Source organism: Scyliorhinus torazame, chromosome 10, assembly GCF_047496885.1.
Source record: "Scyliorhinus torazame isolate Kashiwa2021f chromosome 10, sScyTor2.1, whole genome shotgun sequence".
NCBI lineage: Eukaryota > Metazoa > Chordata > Chondrichthyes > Carcharhiniformes > Scyliorhinidae > Scyliorhinus > Scyliorhinus torazame.
In genome coordinates, this window is record NC_092716.1 from 9,097,041 (window position 1) to 9,116,433 (window position 19,393).

General features: G+C 54.0%; 1 protein-coding gene across 2 annotated transcripts in view; it reads right to left on the reverse strand.

Annotated features, from left to right (window-relative positions):
• The window catches only part of bean1 (brain expressed, associated with NEDD4, 1), a 214,722-nt gene that overhangs the window by 158,102 nt on the left and 37,227 nt on the right, over positions 1 to 19,393 (reverse strand). The window contains exon 2 of one of the 2 annotated variants that reach the window (XM_072517816.1): positions 4,696 to 4,770. The exons of the other annotated variant lie outside the window; for it this stretch is intronic. Within the exon in view, the coding sequence (XP_072373917.1) occupies positions 4,696 to 4,770 (75 nt within the window). The remainder of the gene's footprint in view (positions 1 to 4,695; positions 4,771 to 19,393) is intronic. 2 annotated transcript variants of the gene reach the window in all.

A 19,393-nucleotide genomic window follows, 5' to 3' on the forward strand; every position in this document is an offset into this window, starting at 1 on the left:
TAAAGGTTATTATTATTACTGAAGAGGTAATGATGGTCGGTGCACAGCCTCGTAGCATTGGAACTGGTTGTCTTGGCCCAGTATCAAATACAATTGTAACTGTACCAGGGTTAAAGGTTAACATTCTTTCGTCACCTGGAATGGTTATATCCACCTGAGCAACATTACCTGTCTCCCTCCTACTTCAGCTCTGACGCCTCTGACGCTTTCATCCTCCTCTATTCTGATGTTCCCCTGGCCAAATTCACCTTTCGTAAACCTAAACTCATCCAAAATTCTGCTGCTCACATTCTAATGCCCACCAAATCCTGCAAACCCACCGTCCCTGTGCTCACTGACCCTCAGTCTACCAGCGCCTCCATTGGATTGGATTTGTGCTTCTTGTCACATGTACCGAGGTACAGTGAAAAGTATTGTTCTATGAACAGTGCAGAAAGATCGCTCCATATATGAAAAAACAGAGGGCATACGATAGATTCACAATGTAAATACATAGACACAGGCATCGGGTGAAGTATACGGAGTATAGTACTACCCAGCAGAGAAGATGTGTGTGTGTGTGTGTGGAGAGATCAGCTCAATCCATAAGAGGGTCATTCAGGAGTCACGCAGCGGGTAAGAAGCTGTTTTTGAATCTGTTAGTGCGTGTTCTCAGACTTTTGTACCTCCTGCCCGATGGAAGAGGTTGGAAGACAGAATAACCCGGCTGGGAGGGGTCTTTGATTATGCTGCCCGCTTTCCAAAGGCAGCGGGAGGTATAGACAGAGTCACTGGCTGGGAGGCGGTTTCGCGTGATGGACTGGGCTGTGTTCACGACTCTGTCTAGTTTCTCATGGTCTTGGGCCGAGCAGTTGCCATACCAGGCTGTGATGCAGCCTGATAGGATGCTTTCTATGGTACATAGAACATAGAAAATACAGCACAGAACAGGCCCTTCGGCCCACGATGTTGCGCCGAACCTTTGTCCTAGATTAATCATAGATTATCATTGAATTTACAGTGCAGAAGGAGGCCATTCAGCCCCGAGTCTGCACCAGCTCTTGGAAAGAGCACCCCACCCAAACTCAACACCTCCACCCAACACCAAGGGCAATTTTGGACACTAAGGGCAATTTATCATGGCCAATCCACCTACCCTGCACATCTTTGGACTGTGGGAGGAAACCGGAGCACCCGGAGGAAACCCACGCAGACACGGGGAGGACGTGCAGACTCCGCACAGACAGTGACCCAAGCCGGAATCGACATCTGTAAACATTGGTAAGACTCAATGTGGACATACCGGATTTCCTTAGTTTCCTGAGGAAGTATAGGCGCAGCCGGGCTTTCTTAGTCGTAGCGTCGACGTGGGTGGACCAGGACAGATTGTTGGTGGTTTAAAATGCTGGTGTTTATATTTAAAGCCTCCAGTCTCTTGTGATGAAATCATTCTCCCGAGCTCCATATCCTTCTCCAGTCCTACAATCCTCCCAGAACGTTTGGTTCCTCTGACCCCCGAATCTTGCACATCCTCCCTTTATTCTTTCACGAGTAGCCAGCCCCACCCCCACCACTCTGGAGTTCCTTCCCTGAACGCCATTGTCCCTCTGTCCCACCTCTCTGCACCTTGATTCCAAACTTGTTGACCAAGCTTACGATCACCCGCCTAGTTTCTCCACCTTTGGCCTTTGAAATGTTCTCTTTGAACTCTCTCTGGAGAGCCTTGGTGACGTATCACTCATGCTTTGTTCTCAATGCTCTGCTGGGATCTCACCTTCATTTGGAAACTTGTCTGCATCAGGATTTAAATTCCCTGGAAACCAGCGAGCATCCCTGCTCCTTAATGAGGCACAATCGTCTTTTAGCATGGAAAAAAAACACTTGCAAAGTGTGGGATAACATCATTTCAATACGATAACGGATATCATTGTTCCTGATGAGGTTTTGCACCCAGCCATTTGGCGTGGGCAAGCGCGGAAAACCCCTGTGAAAAGGAGGAATAGTTGTTCCTGGCCAATTATCCAGGGCCTTGGGCCGCATGGTGACGCAGTGGGTAGAACTGCGGCCTCACGGCGCCGAGGATCCAGGTTCGATCCTGGCTCTGGGTCACTGTCCGTGTGGAGTTTGCACATTCTCCCCGTGTTTGCGTGGGTTTCGCCTCCACAACCCAAAGATGTGACGCGTAGGTGGATTGGCCACGTTAAATTGTCTCTTAATTGGAAAAAATGAATTGGTACTCTAAATTTATATTTTAAAAAATTACCCAGGGCCTTGGTGAGGAATGTTGTGTTCCGTTTTGGTCTCCTTATCTGAGGAAGGATGTTCCAATCAGTATTTGTCGATGTACCATTTGTCAATGTTCTCTGTCGATTATTCTTTTGTCTACTATGTACCTACTGTGTACGTTCCCTCGGCCGCAGAAAAATACTTTTCACTGTACTTCGGTACATGTGACAATAAATATCAATGAATCAATCAATCTTTAGGGGGAGTGCAAAGAAGGTTTAGCAGACTGATTGATGGGATGGCAGAATGGACGTATGAGGAGAGATTGAATAGGTTAGGACTGTATTCGCTGGGGTTCAGGAAAATGAGGGGGGATCTCATAGAAACCTATAAAATTCTAACAGGACTGGACGGGGTAGATGCAGGAAGGATGTTCCTGATGGTGGGGCGTGTCCAGAAACAGGGGTCACAGTCTGAGGGTACGGGGTAGACCATTTAGGACAGAGATGAGGAGAAATTGCTTCACCCAGAGAGTGGTCGGCCTGTGGAATTCGCTACCACAGGAAGCAGTTGCAGCCAAAATATTGCATGTTCCCAAGAAGCAGACAGATTTAGCACTTAAGGGGAAGGGGATCAACGAATATGGGGGGAAGGTTGGATTAGGCTATTGAGTTGGATGACCAGCGATGATCATAATGAACGGCGGAGCAGGGCCAAAGGGCCGAATGGCCTCCTCCTGCTCATATTTTCCATGTTTCTGTGCCTCGCTCTGAACAGGTAGGCTTTGGATTCAGATCCGACTCCAGGACTTGAGCACAAAATCAGACTCCAGCACTGTAATGAAAGAGTTCCGCACTGTTGGAGGTGCCTGGCTTGAGAAACCAAAGCATTTTCTGCCAACTGAAGTGGACCTGGAGGTTAGAATGCTGCCACTGGGCCTGGGCTGGTACTTGGAGGTGGTGGGCAGATGCTGCTTGGTGTTTGTGGACAGGAAAGAGAGGGAGCAACAAATGAGATTCCAGGCGGAGGAAATTGAAATTATCGGTACAGGTGGGAGGAAGTTGGGCTTAGTTTACATTGAAACAGAGTTAGATCGGGCCTCAGTTCAATACCTGATGTGAAAGGCAGCACCTCTGATAAAGCAGCATTCCCTCAGCACTGCGCTCAGAATATCAGCCCAGATTATATACTCAGCACCCTGGAGTGGGATTTCAATCAGCTGTTTTCTGAATCAGAGTTGAGGGAGCTTCCCACTAAGCCACACTGGACACATACTGAGCAACAAGAAGAGAGGTCAAAGAGAACCTTTCCACCTATGGAACCTGGAATCTGGGCAGCACGGTAGCACAGTGGTTAGCCCAATTGCTTCACAGCTCCCAGGTTCCTAGGTTCGATTCCCGGCTTGGGTCACTGTCTGTGCGGAGTCTGCACGTTCTCCCCGTGAATGCGTGGGTTTCCTCCAGGTGCTCCGGCTTCCTCCCACAATCCAAAGGTGTGCAGGTTAGGTGGATTGGCCATGCTAAATTGCCCTTAGTGTCCAAAATTGCCCTTAGTGTTGGGTGGGGTTATTGGGTTATGGGGATAGGGTGGAGGTGTGGGCTTGGGTAGGGTGCTCTTTCCAAGAGCTGGTGCAGACTCGATGGGCCAAATGGCCTTCTTCTGTACTGTAAATTCTATGATTAAAAAAAAGTCCGGGGGAAAGACTTTTCCATTATAATTTGCAGCTGAGTTCAAGAATGCACGGAATGTATTCGGCATAGAGAGGAAAGGAGGGGCTGTGCGGAGAAACTTGAGGGTCAGGAGGGGCGAGGGGTATTCACCGATTGCAATCAAGAGGGACAAAGTGGTTGAGTGCGGAGATCTCTGCCTACTGTTGAATGTTCTTCCTTGGTATGCCAACTGCTCGGTCCAAGATCGCAAGAAACTGCAGAGTGTGGTGAACTCAGCCCAACACTTCACACAAGCTTGCCACCCCCACATTGATTTTGTCTACACCTCCCGCTGCCTCAGGAAGGCAGGCAGCATTATCAGAGGCCCCTCCCACCCAGGCATTGCCTTCTTCCAGACCCTTCCATCAGGCAGAAGGTACAGAAGTCTGAAGACACGCACATCCAGACATAGGAACAGCTTCTTCCCCACAGCTACAAGACTCCTCAACGACTCCCCCTTGGACTGATCTGTTCCCTGTAAGAACACTATTCACGACGCCCTATGCTGCTCTTGCTCATGTATTAGCTTTGTTTGGCCCCTTGTTCCGCACTGTAACCAATCACTGTTTGTCGATGTACCATTTGTCAATGTTCTCTGTTGATTATTCTTTTTGTCTACTATGTACGTACTGTGTACGTTCCCTCGGCCGCAGAAAAATACTTTTCACCGTACTTCGGTACATGTGATAATAAATCAAATCAAATTAATGAGAATCCCTGCCATAAATACTGCCCACTACAAACACAGTTAGATTAGTCACCTGACCAGAGAGTCACTCACAGAGGTTAGAATGGTTCCCTCCTAGACCAATCCGGATGGAGCTCCCGTGAATGAGAGGAAGATAGAAAAGACTAACTGCAAAACAAAAAAAAACACACGAGAAAATCACAGCTTTCCTGAGGCAGAGGTCTATCTTAGCGCATCCTGAAATGGAAAGACACAGAGGGAATTCAGCAGCACAGACATTCGGAGACTTTGTCGGAAAAAAAGAAACAAACTTGTATTTCTGTGGCACTGTTTACATTCTCAGGACATCCCACGCACTTTACAGCCAATGGTAGGGGAATCGCAATTTGCAATGTAGGAGGCGCAATGGTCAATTTCTGCACAGTGCGACCCTGCAAATAACAATGTGATAAGGTCCAGGTATGCTGTCTTTTTCAGTGCTGTTGACTGCGAGGTGTTGTTGGCAAACACACCTGGAGAAGCTGCCCTGGTCTTCTTCCAAATTGTGCTGTGGGAATTTATAGTTCCCCCCCCCCCCCCCCCCCCCCCGAAAGGGCAGACAGGGCGTTGATACGCTGAACAAACATTAGTGAAGCAAGGAAGGCAAAGCCAGCCTGACCTGTAATTGATGTTAGGAAATGCTATTAGGCAATTAGCCTCTAACTGACCTCAGAAAGCCAAATCAATTACACACAAAGCTACACACGGCTACACGTTAGCAGCACAAATTGCATTGTGCATTGGACAGTTTAATACATCCTGTTCCAATAAACACAAACATCGTCGCAGTGGCTTACCTCTTATATATTATTATTTGTTCAAACTCTGGTGCAAAAATTATTCTTACCATTGACTCCTTTCTCAATCCAAGATTCCAATATGTTCATTTTCAAAGTGAGGAACAGTGTTACGTGCACAGTATTCCTCAACCAATGATTTCTGAATGATTCTGTCACACCCTTAGCTGTCAAACACACAGAACGGGGATGGACATTGCCCATGTAATGTCACTTGTGTGCAACAATATGGTGATAAAGATGAAATAAAGATTTGCATTTATATAGCAATTACCACAACTGCAGAGCGGCACGATGGTGCAGTGGTTAGCACTGCTGCCTCGCGGCGCCGAGGACCCGGGTTCGGTCCTGGCCCCGGGTCACTGTCCGTGTGGAGTTGCACATTCTCCCCGTGTCTGCGTGGGTCTCACCCCCACAACCCAAAAAGATGTGCATAGTTGGTGAATTGGTCACTAAATTACCCCTTAATTGGAAATGAAAGAATTGGATACTCTAACTTTATCTTTTAAAAATTACCACAACCACAGGATGTCTTAAACAGCTACACCGTGATCAACGGACTCTGTGTCTGCAATTGCTGTTGGGAAGTTGAAAATGAAGTCACTCAGTTGATACACAGAAAGCTTCCATGATCAACAATCTGATAATTACTGGATAGTTTTTCCAGCTGATGGATTAATATTCACGAGAACACTGAGAAGAAACCATCAGCCCTCCAGTAAAATACTGCCCTGGGATGTTTCAGGAGCATTTGGGGGAGCTGTGCAAGGCTTGGCTGAAGATTTCATCTGAAGAGAAACCTTTCAACAGAGAGGCACTCCCTCAGTACTGACCCTCTGACAGTGCGGCACTCCCTTAGTACTGACCCTCTGACAGTGCAGCACTCCCTTAGTACGGACCCTCTGACAGTGCAGCACTCCCTCAGTACTGACCCTCTGACAGTGCGGCACTCCCTTAGTACGGACCCTCTGACAGTGCAGCACTCCCTCAGTACTGACCCTCTGACAGTGCGGTGCTCCCTCAGTACTGACCCTCTGACAGTGCAGCACTCCCTCAGTACTGACCCTCTGACAGTGCAGCACTCCCTCAGTACTGACCCTCTGACAGTGCAGCACTCCCTCAGTACTGACCCTCTGACAGTGCAGCACTCCCTCAGTACTGACCCTCTGACAGTGCAGCACTCCCTCAGTACTGAGCCTCTGACAGTGCAGCACTCCCTCAGTACTGACCCTCTAACAGTGCAGCACTCCCTCAGGACTGACCCTCTGACAGTGCAGCACTCCCTCAGTACTGACCCTCTGATAGTGATGCACTCCCTCAGTACTGACCCTCTGACAGTGCAGCACTCCCTCAGTACTGAACCTCTGACAGTGCAGCACACCCTGAGTACTGACCCTCTGACAGTGCAGCACTCCCTCAGTACTGACCCTCTGACAGTGCAGCACGCACTCAGTACTGAGCCTCTGACAGTGCAGCACTCCCTCAGTACTGACCCTCTAACAGTGCAGCACTCCCTCAGGACTGACCCTCTGACAGTGCAGCACTCCCTCAGTACTGACCCTCTGATAGTGATGCACTCCCTCAGTACTGACCCTCTGACAGTGCAGCACTCCCTCAGTACTGAACCTCTGACAGTGCAGCACACCCTGAGTACTGACCCTCTGACAGTGCGGCGCTCCCTCAGTACTGACACTCTGACAGTGCAGCACGCACTCAGTACTGACCCTCTGACAGTGCAGCACTCCCTCAGTACTGACCCTCTGACAGTGCAGCACTCCCTCAGTACTGAACCTCTGACAGTGCAGCACACCCTGAGTACTGACCCTCTGACAGTGCGGCGCTCCCTCAGTACTGACACTCTGACAGTGCAGCACACACTCAGTACTGACCCTCTGAGAGTGCAGCACTCCCTCAGTACTGACCATCTGACAGTGCAGTACTCTCTCAGTACTGACCCTCTGACAATGCAGCACTCACTCAGCACAGACGCTCCAAAAGGGCAGCACTCCTTCAGCACTGACCCTCTGACAGTGCAGTACTCCCTCAGGACTGGCACTCTGACAGTGGAGGACTCCCTCAGTACTGACCCTCTGACAGTGCAGCGCTAGGTCAGTACTGACCCTCTGACAGTGCAGCACTCCCTCAGTACTGACCCCCTGACAGTGCGGCACTCCCTCAGTACTGACCCTCTGACAGTGCAGCACTCCCTCAGTACTGCACTCTGGCAGTGCGGCACTCCCTCAGTACTGACCCTCTGACAGTGCAGCACTCCCTCAGTACTGCCATCTGGCAGTGCAGCACTCCCTCAGTACTGACCCTCTGACAGTGCAGCACTCCCTCAGTACTGCCATCTGGCAGTGCAGCACTCCCTCAGTTTTGACCCTCTGACAGTGCAGCACTCCCTCAGTACTGCCATCTGGCAGTGCAGCACTCCCTCAGTACTGACCCCCTGACAGTGCAGTGCTCCCTCAGTACTGACCCCCTGACAGTGCGGCAGCACCTCAGTACTGCCATCTGGCAGTGTGGCACTCCCTCAGTAGTGACCCTCTGACAGTGCAGCACTCCCTCAGTACTGCCATCTGGCAGTGCAGCACTCCCTCAGTACTGACCCGCTGACAGTGCAGCACTCGCTCAGTACTGCCGTCTGGCAGTGCAGCACTCCCTCAGTACTGACCCTCTGGCAGTGCAGCACTCCCTCAGGACTGACCCTCTGACAGTGCAGCACTCCCTCAGTACTGACCCCCTGACAGTGCGGCACTCCCTCAGTACTGATCCTCTGACAGTGCAGCACTCCCTCAGTACTGACCCTCTGACAGTGCACCACTCCCTCAGTACTGACCCTCTGACAGTGCAGCAGTCCCTCAGTACTGACCCTCTGACAGTGCAGCGCTCCCTCAGGACTGAACCTCTGACAATGCAGCACTCGCTCAGTACTGACCCTCTCACAGTGCAGCACTCCCTCAGTACTGCCTTCTGGCAGTGCGCCACTCCCTCAGTACTGACCCTCTGACAGCTCAGCACTCCCCCAGTACTGACCCTCTGACAGTGCAGCACTCTCTCAGTACTGACCCTCTGACAGTGCAGCGTTTCCTCAGTACTGCCTTCTGGCAGTGCGCCACTCCCTCAGTACTGACCCTCTGACAGTGCTGCACTCCCTCGGTACTGACCCTCTGACAGTGCAGCGCTCCCTCAGTACTGGCCCTCTGACAGTGAGGCACTCCCTCAGTACTGACCCTCTGACAGTGCAGCACTCCCTCAGTTCTAACCCTCTGAAAGTGCAGCACTCCCCCAGTACTGACCCTCTGACAGTGCAGCACTCTCTCAGTACTGACCCTCTGACAGTGCAGCGTTTCCTCAGTATTGACCCTCTGACAGTGCAGCACTCCCTCAGTACTGCCCCTCTGACAGTGCAGCGCTTCCTCTGTACTGACCCTCTGACAGTGCAGCACTCCCTCGGTGCTGACTCTCTGACAGTGCAGCACTCCCTCAGTACTGATCCTCTGACAGTGCAGCACTCCCTCAGTACTGACCCTCTGACAGTGCAGCACTCCCTCGGTGCTGACTCTCTGACAGTGCAGCACTCCCTGAGTGCTGACCCTCTGACAGTGCAGCACTCCCTCAGTGCTGACTCTCTGACAGTGCAGCACTCCCTCAGTGCTGACTCTCTGACAGTGCAGCATTCCCTCAGTACTGACGCTCTGAAAGTGCTGCACTCTCTCAGTACTGACCCTCTGACAATGCAGCACTCACTCAGTACTGACCCTCAAAAAGGGCAGCACTCCCTCAGTGCTGACTCTCTGACAGCGCGGCACTCCCTCAGTACTGCCATCTGTCAGTGCGGCACTCCCTCAGTACTGACCCTCTGACAGTGCAGCATCCCCTCAGTACTGACCCTCTGACAGTGCAGCGCTCCCTCAGTACTGACCCTCTGACAGTGCAGCAGTCCCTCAGTACTGACCATCTGACAGTGCAGCGCTCCCTCAGTACTGAACCTCTGGCAGTGCAGCGTTCCCTCAGCACTGGCCCTCTGACAGTGCGGCACTCCCTCAGTACTGACCCTCTGACAGTGCAGCACTCCCTCAGTACTGACCCTCTGACAGTGCAGCACTCCCTCAGTACTGACCCTCTGACAGTGCAGCACTCCCTCAGTACTGACCCTCTGACAGTGCAGCATCCCCTCAGTACTGACCCTCTGACAGTGCAGCGCTCCCTCAGTACTGACCCTCTGACAGTGCAGCAGTCCCTCAGTACTGACCATCTGACAGTGCAGCGCTCCCTCAGTACTGAACCTCTGGCAGTGCAGCGTTCCCTCAGCACTGGCCCTCTGACAGTGCGGCACTCCCTCAGTACTGACCCTCTGACAGTGCAGCACTCCCTCAGTACTGACCCTCTGACAGTGCAGCACTCCCTCAGTACTGACCCTCTGACAGTGTATCACTCCCTCAGTACTCACCCTCTGACAGTGCAGCGCTCCCTCAGTACTGACCCTCTGACAGTGCAGCACCCCCTCAGCACTGACCCTCTGTCAGTGCAACACTCCCTCAGTACTGACCCTCTGACAGTGCAGTGCTCCCTTAGTACTGCCCTCTGACAGTGCAGCGCTCCCTCAGTACTGCCATCTGACAGTGCAGCACTCCCTCGGTACTGACCCTCTGACAGTGCAACGCTCCCTCAGTACTGGCCCTCTGACAGTGAGGCACTCCCTCAGTACTGACCCTCTGACAGTGCAGCACTCCCTCAGTGCTGACTCTCTGACAGTGCAGCACTCCAACAGTTCTAACCCTCTGAAAGTGCAGCATTCCCCAAGTACTGACCCTCTGACAGTGCAGCACTCCCTCAGCACTGACCCTCTGACAGTGCAGCGCTTCCTCAGTACTGACCCTCTGACAGTGCAGCACTCCATCAGTACTGCCCCTCTGACAGTGCCGCGCTTCCTCTGTAATGACCCTCTGACAGTGCAGCATTCCCTCGGTACTGACCCTCTGACAGTGCAGCACTCCCTCAGTGCTGACTCTCTGACAGTGCAGCACTCCCTCAGTGCTGACTCTCTGACAGTGCAGCACTCCCTCAGTACTGACCCTCTGACAGTGCAGCACTCCCTCAGTGCTGACCCTCTGACAGTGCAGCACTCCCTCAGTTCTAACCCTCTGAAAGTGCAGCCCTCTCTCAGTACTGACCCTCTGACAATGCAGCACTCACTCAGTACTGACCCTCAAAAAGGGCAGCACTCCCTTAGTGCTGACTCTCTGACAGTGCGGCACTCCCTCAGTACTGCCATCTGTCAGTGCGGCACTCCCTCAGTACTGACCCTCTGACAGGGCGGTAATCCATTAGTACTGACCCTCTGACAGTGCAGCGCTCCCTCAGTACTGACCCTCTGACAGTGTGGCAATCCATTCGTACTGACCCTCTGTCAGTGCGGCGCTCCCTCAGTACTGACCCTCTGACAGTGCAGCGCTCCCTCAGTACTGACCCTCTGACAGTGCAGCACCCCCTCAGCACTGACCCTCTCTCAGTGCAACAAAGACAGAGATAGATGGGCGGCATGTGGCACAGTGGTTACCACTGGGACTGCGGCGCTGAGGACCCGGGTTCGAATCCCGGCCCTGGGTCACTGTCCGTGTGGAGTTTGCACATTCTCCCCATGTCTGCGTGGGTTTCACCCCCACAACCCAAAGATGTGCAGGGTAGGTAGATTGGCCACGCTAAATTGTCCCTTAATTGGAAAAAAAAAATAATTGGGTCCTCTGAATTTTTGGGGCAGCACGGTAGCCTTGTGGATAGCACAATTGCTTCACAGCTCCAGGGTCCCAGGTTCGATTCCGGCTTGGGTCACTGTCTGTGCGGAGTCTGCACGTTCTCCCCGTGTCTGCGTGGGTTTCCTCCGGGTGCTCCGGTTTCCTCCCACAGTCCAAAGATGTGCAGGTTAGGTGGATTGGCCATGATAAATCGCCCTTAGTGTCCAAAATTGCCCTTAATGTTGGGTGGGGTTATGGGAATGGGGTGGCAGTGTTGACCTTGGGTAGGTGCTCAATCTAAGAGCCGGTGCAGACTCGATGGGCCGAATGGCCTCCTTCTGCACTGTAAATTCTGTGATAATCTAAACTCCCTCAGTACTGATCCTCCTACAGTGCAGGGCTCCCTGAGTACTGACCCTCTGACAGTGCAATGATCCCTTAGTACTGCCCTCTGACAGTGCAGCACTCCCTCAGTACTGACCCTCAGACAGTGCAGCACTCCCTCAGTACTGCCATCTGACAGTGCAGCACTCCGTCAGTAGTGACCCTCTGACAGTGCGGCACTACCTCAGTACTGACCCTCTGACAGTGCGGCACTCCCTCAGTACTGACTCTCTATTAGTCCCATGCTCCCTCAGTAATGACCCTCTGACAGTGCAGCGCTCCCTCAGTACTGACTCTCTGACAGTGCAACGTTCCCTCAGTACTGACCCTCTGACAGTGTGACCCTCCCTGAATACTGGCCCTCGGACAGTGCAGCACTCCCTCGGTACAGACCCTCTGACAGTGCAGCGCTCCCTCAGTACTGACCCACTGACAATGCAGCACTCCCTCAGTACTGACCCTCTTAAAATGCAGCACTCCATCAGTACTGACCCTCTGACAGCGCAGCACTCCCTCTGCACTGTCCCTCTGACAGTGCGGCAATCCCTCAGTACTGACCCTCTGACAATGCAGCACTCGCTCGGTACTGACCCTCTGACAGTGCGGCACTCCCTCAGCACTGACCCTCTGACAATGCAGCACTCCCTCAGTACTGACCATCTGACAGTGCGGCAATCACTCAGTCCTGACCCTCTGAAATGCAGCACTCCCTCAGCACTGACCCTCTGACAGTGCGGCACTCCCTCAGTACTGACCCTCTGACAGTGCTGCACTCCCTCAGGACTGACCCTCTGACAGTGCAGCGCTACCTCAGTACTATCCTCTGACAGTGCAGCACTCCCTCATTACTGCCATCTGTCAGTGCAGCGCTCCCTCTGTACTGACCCTCTGACAGTGCAGCACTCCCCCAGTGCTGACCCTCTGACAGTGCAGCACTCCCTCAGTGCTGACTCTCTGACAGTGCAGCACTCCCTCAGTGCTGACTCTCTGACAGTGCAGCATTCCCTCAGTACTGACACTCTGAAAGTGCAGCACTCTCTCAGTACTGACCCTCTGACAATGCAGCACTCACTCAGTACTGACCCTCAAAAAGGGCAGCACTCCCTCAGCACTGACCCTCTGACAGTGCAGCACTCCCTCAGTACTGACCCTCTGTCAGTGCAGCGCTCCCTCAGGACTGATCATATGACAGTGCAGTGCCCCCTCAGTACTGACCCTCTGACAGTGCAGCGCTCCCTCAGTACTGACCCTCTGACAGTGCAGCACCCCCTCAGTACTGACCCTCTGTCAGTGCAACACTCCCTCAGTACTGATCCTCTGACAGTGCAGAGCTCCCAGAGTACTGACCCTCTGACAGTGCAGTGCTCCCTTAGTACTGCCCTCTGACAGTGCAGCACTCCCTCAGTACTGACCCTCTGACAGTGCAGCGCTCCCTCAGGACTGAACCTCTGACAATGCAGCACTCCCTCAGTACTGACCCTCTCACAGTGCAGCCCTTCCTCAGTACTGACCCTCTGACAGTGCAGCACTCCCTCGGTACTGACCCTCTGACAGTGCAGCACTCCCTCAGTGCTGACTCTCTGACAGTGCAGCACTCCCTCAGTTCTAACCCTCTGAAAGTGCAGCACTCCCCCAGTACTGACCCTCTGACCGTGCAGCACTCCCTCAGCACTGACCCTCCGACAGTGCAGCGCTTCCTCAGTACTGACCCTCTGACAGTGCAGCACTCCCTCGGTGCTGACTCTCTGACAGTGCAGCACTCCCTCAGTACTGACCCTCTGACAGTGCAGCACTCCCTGAGTGCTGACCCTCTGACAGTGCAGCACTCCCTCAGTGCTGACTCTCTGACAGTACAGCACTCCCTCAGTACTGACCCTCTGACAGTGCAGCACTCCCTCAGTACTGACCCTCTGACAGTGCAGCACTCCCTCAGTGCTGACCCTCTGACAGTGCAGCACTCCCTCAGTTCTAACCCTCTGAAAGTGCAGCACTCTCTTAGTACTGACCCTCTGACAATGCAGCACTCACTCAGTACTGACCCTCAAAAAGGGCAGCACTCCCTCAGTGCTGACTCTCTGACAGTGCGGCACTCCCTCAGTACTGCCATCTGTCAGTGCGGCGCTCCCTCAGTACTGACCCTCTGACAGGGCGGTAATCCATTAGTACTGACCCTCTGACAGTGTAGCGCTCCCTCAGTACTGACCCTCTGACAGTGCAGCACTCCCTCAGTACTGACCCTCTGACAGTGCAGCACTCCCTCAGTACTGACCCTCTGACAGTGTAGCACTCCCTCAGTACTGACCCTCTGACAGTGCAGCGCTCCCTCAGTACTGACCCTCTGACAGTGTAGCACTCCCTCAGTACTGACCCTCTGTCAGTGCAACACTCCGTCAGTACTGATCGTCTGACAGTGCAGGGCTCCCTTAGTACTGCCCTCTGACAGTGCAGCACTCCCTCAGTACTGACCGTCAGACAGTGCAGCACTCCCTCAGTACTGCCATCTGACAGTGCAGCACTCCCTCAGTACTGACCCTCTGACAGTGCAGCAGTCCCTCAGTACTGATCCTATGACAGTGCGGCACTCCCTCAGTACTGACTCTCTATTAGTCCCATGCTCCCTGAGTACTGACCCTCTGACAGTGCAGCACTCCCTCAGTACTGACCCTCTTAAAATGCAACACTCCCTCAGTACTGACCCTCTGACAGTGCAGCATTGCCACAGTACTGACCTTCTGACTGCGCAGCACTCCCTCAGTACTGACCCTCTGACAGTGCAGCACTCCCTCAGTACTGACCATCTGACAGTGCGGCACTCCCTCAGTACTGACCCTCTGACAGTGCAGCACTCCCTCAGTACTGACCCTCTGACAGTGCAGCGCTCCCTCAGGACTGAACCTCTGACAATGCAGCACTCCCTCAGTACTGACCCTCTCACAGTGCAGCCCTTCCTCAGTACTGACCCTCTGACAGTGCAGCACTCCCTCGGTACTGACCCTCTGACAGTGCAGCACTCCCTCAGTGCTGACTCTCTGACAGTGCAGCACTCCCTCAGTTCTAACCCTCTGAAAGTGCAGCACTCCCCCAGTACTGACCCTCTGACCATGCAGCACTCCCTCAGCACTGACCCTCTGACAGTGCAGCGCTTCCTCAGTACTGACCCTCTGACAGTGCAGCACTCCATCAGTACTGCCCCTCTGACATTGCAGCGCTTCCTCTGTACTGACCCTCTGACGGTGCAGCACTCCCTCGGTGCTGACTCTCTGACAGTGCAGCACTCCCTCAGTACTGACCCTCTGACAGTGCAGCACTCCCTGAGTGCTGACCCTCTGACAGTGCAGCACTCCCTCAGTGCTGACTCTCTGACAGTGCAGCACTCCCTCAGTGCTGACTCTCTGACAGTGCAGCACTCCCTCAGTACTGACCCTCTGACAGTGCAGCACTCCCTCAGTGCTGATCCTCTGACAGTGCAGCACTCCCTCAGTTCTAACCCTCTGAAAGTGCAGCACTCTCTTAGTACTGACCCTCTGACAATGCAGCACTCACTCAGTACTGACCCTCAAAAAGGGCAGCACTCCCTCAGTGCTGACTCTCTGACAGTGCGGCACTCCCTCAGTACTGCCATCTGTCAGTGCGGCGCTCCCTCAGTACTGACCCTCTGACAGGGCGGTAATCCATTAGTACTGACCCTCTGACAGTGTAGCGCTCCCTCAGTTCTGACCCTCTGACAGTGCAGCACTCCCTCAGTACTGACCATCTGACAGTGCAGCACTCCCTCAGTACTGACCCTCTGACAGTGTAGCACTCCCTCAGTACTGACCCTCTGACAGTGCAGCGCTCCCTCAGTACTGACCCTCTGACAGTGCAGCACTCCCTCAGTACTGACCCTCTGTCAGTGCAACACTCCGTCAGTACTGATCTTCTGACAGTGCAGGGCTCCCTGAGTACTGACCCTCTGACAGTGCAGTGCTCCCTTAGTACTGCCCTCTGACAGTGCAGCACTCCCTCAGTACTGACCGTCAGACAGTGCAGCACTCCCTCAGTACTGCCACCTGACAGTGCAGCACTCCCTCAGTACTGACCCTCTGACAGTGCAGCAGTCCCTCAGTACTGACCCTCTGACAGTGCGGCACTCCCTCAGTACTGACCCTCTTAAAATGCAGCACTCCCTCAGTACTGACCCTCTGACAGTGCAGCATTGCCTCAGTACTGACCTTCTGACTGCGCAGCACTCCCTCAGTACTGACCCTCTGACAGTGCAGCACTCCCTCAGTACTGACCATCTGACAGTGCGGCAATCACTCAGTCCTGACCCTCTGACAATGCAGCACTCCCTCAGTACATACCCTCTGACAGTGCGGCACTCCCTCAGTACTGACCCTCTGACAGTGCTGCACTCCCTCAGTACTGACCCCCTGACAGTGCAGCACTCCCTCATTACTGCCATCTCTCAGTGCAGCACTCCCTCAATACTGCCATCTCTCAGTGCAGCACTCCCTCAATACTGACCTTCTGACAGTGCGGCACTCCCTCAGTACTGACTCTCTGACAGTGCGGCACTCCCTCAGCACTGATCCACTGATGGTGCAGCACTCCCTCAGTTCTGACCCTCTGACAGTGCAGCGTTCCCTCAGTACTGACCCTCTGACAGTGCAGCATCCCTCAGTACTGACCCGCTGACAGTGCAGCGTTTCCTCTGTACTGACCCTCTGACAGTGCAGCGTTCCCTCAGTACCGACCCTCAGACAGTGCCGCACTCCCTCAGTACTGACCCTCTGACAGTGCAGCACTCCCTCAGTACTGACATCTGGCAGTGCAGCACTCTCTCAGTACTGACCCTCTGACAGTGCAGCACTCCGTCAGTACTGCCATCTGGCAGTGCAGCACTCCCTCAGTACTAACCCCCTAACAGTGCAGTGCTCCCTCAGTACTGCCATCTGGCAGTGCGGCACTCCCACAGTACTGACCCTCTGACAGTGGAGCACTCCCTCAGTACTGACCCTCTGACAGTGCAGCACTCCCTCAGTACTGCCATCTGGCAGTGCGGCAGTCCCTCAGCACTGACCCTCTGACAGTGCAGCACTCCCTCAGTATTGCCATCTGGCAGTGCGGCACTCCCTCAGTAGTGACCCTCTGACAGTGCAGCACTCCCTCAGTACTGACCCTCTGGCAGTGCAGCACTCCCTAAGGACTGACCCTCTGACAGTGCAGCACTCCCTCAGTACTGACCCCCTGACAGTGCGTCACTCCCTCAGTACTGACCCTCTGACAGTGCAGTGCTCCCTCAGTACTGCCATCTGGCAGTGCGGCAGTCCCTCAGTACTGACCCTCTGACAGTGCAGCACTCCCTCAGTACTGCCATCTGGCAGTGCGGCACTCCCTCAGTACTGCCATCTGGCAGTGCAGCACTCCCTAAGGACTGAACCTCTGACAGTGCAGCACTCACTCAGTACTGACCCCCTGACAGTGCGTCACTCCCTCAGTACAGACCCTCTGACAGTGCAGCACTCCCTCAGTTCTGACCCTCTGGCAGTGCAGCACTCCCTCAGAACTGACCCTCTGACAGTGCAGCACTCCCTCAGTACTGCCATCTGGCAGTGCAGCACTCCCTCAGTACTGACCCTCTGACAGTGCAGCACTCCTTCAGTACTGACCCTCTGACAGTGCAGCACTCCCTCAGTACTGACCTTCTGACAGTGCAGGACACCCTCAGTGCTGACCGTCTGACAGTGCAGCACTCCTCAGTACTGACCCTCCATCAGTGCAGCACTCCCTCGGCTCTGACCCTCTGACAGTGCAGCGTTCCCTCAGTACTGACCCTCTGACAGTGCAGCACTCCCTCAGTAATGACCCGCTGACAGTGCAGTGTTTCCTCTGTACTGACCCTCTAACAGTGCGGCAATCCCTCAGTACTGACCCTCCGACAGTGCAGCACTCCATCAGACCTGACCCTCTGTCAGTGAAGCGTTCCCTCAGTACTGACCCTCAGACAGTGCGGCACTCCCTCAGTACTGACCCTCTGACAATGCAGCACTCACTCAGTACTGACTCTCTGACAGTGTGACCCTCCCTGAATACTGACCCTCGGACAGTGCAGCACTCCTTCGGTACTGACCCTCTGACAGTGCAGCACTCCCTCAGTACTGACTCTCTGACAGTGCAACGTTCCCTCAGTACTGACCCTCTGACAGTGTGACCCTCCCTGAATACTGACCCTCGGACAGTGCAGCACTCCTTCGGTACTGACCCTCTGACAGTGCAGTGCTCCCTTAGTACTGCCCTCTGACAGTGCAGCACTCCCTCAGTACTGCCATCTGACAGTGCAGCACTCCCTCAGTACTGACCCTCTGACAGTGCAGCGCTCCCTCAGGACTGAACCTCTGACAATGCAGCACTCCCTCAGTACTGACCCTCTCACAGTGCAGCCCTTCCTCAGTACTGACCCTCTGACAGTTCAGCACTCCCTCAGTACTGACCCTCTGACAGTGCAGCACTCCCTCAGTACTGACTCTCTGACAGTGCAGCATTCCCTCAGTTCTAACCCTCTGAAAGTGCAGCACTCCCTCAGTACTGACCCTCTGACATTGCAGCACTCCCTCAGCACTGACCCTCTGACAGTGCAGCGCTTCCTCAGTACTGACCCTCTGACAGTGCAGCACTCCATCAGTACTGACCCTCTGACATTGCAGCACTCCCTCAGTACTGCCCCTCTGACATTGCAGCGCTTCCTCTGTACTGAACCTCTGACAGTGCAGCACTCCCTCGGTGCTGACTCTCTGACAGTGCAGCACTCCCTCAGTACTGACCCTCTGACAGTGCAGCACTCCCTGAGTGCTGACCCTCTGACAGTGCAGCACTCCCTCAGTGCTGACTCTCTGACAGTGCAGCACTCCCTCAGTGCTGACTCTCTGACAGTGCAGCATTCCCTCAGTACTGACCCTCTGACAGTGCAGCACTCCCTCAGTGCTGACCCTCTGACAGTGCAGCACTCCCTCAGTTCTAACCCTCTGAAAGTGCAGCACTCTCTTAGTACTGACCCTCTGACAATGCAGCACTCACTCAGTACTGACCCTCAAAAAGGGCAGCACTCCCTCAGTGCTGACTCTCTGACAGTGCGGCACTCCCTCAGTACTGCCATCTGTCAGTGCGGCGCTCCCTCAGTACTGACCCTCTGACAGGGCGGTAATCCATTAGTACTGACCCTCTGACAGTGCGGCGCTCCCTCAGTACTGACCCTCTGACAGTGCAGCACTCCCTCAGTACTGACCCTCTGACGGTGCAGCACTCCCTCAGTACTGACCCTCTGACAGTGTAGCACTCCCTCAGTACTGACCCTCTGACAGTGCAGCGCTCCCTCAGTACTGACCCTCTGACAGTGCAGCACTCCCTCAGTACTGACCCTCTGTCAGTGCAACACTCCGTCAGTACTGACCCTCTGACAGTGCAGGGCTCCCTGAGTACTGACCCTCTGACAGTGCGGCACTCCCTCAGTACTGACCCTCTGACAGTGCAGTGCTCCCTTAGTACTGCCCTCTGACAGTGCAGCACTCCCTCAGTACTGACCGTCAGACAGTGCAGCACTCCCTCAGTACTGCCATCTGACAGTGCAGCACTCCCTCAGTACTGACCCTCTGACAGTGCAGCAGTCCCTCAGTACTGACCCTCTGACAGTGCGGCACTCCCTCAGTACTGACTCTCTATTAGTCCCATGCTCCCTTAGTACTGACCCTCTGACAGTGCAGCACTCCCTCAGTACTGACCCTCTTAAAATGCAGCACTCCCTCAGTACTGACCCTCTGACAGTGCAGCATTGCCTCAGTACTGACCTTCTGACTG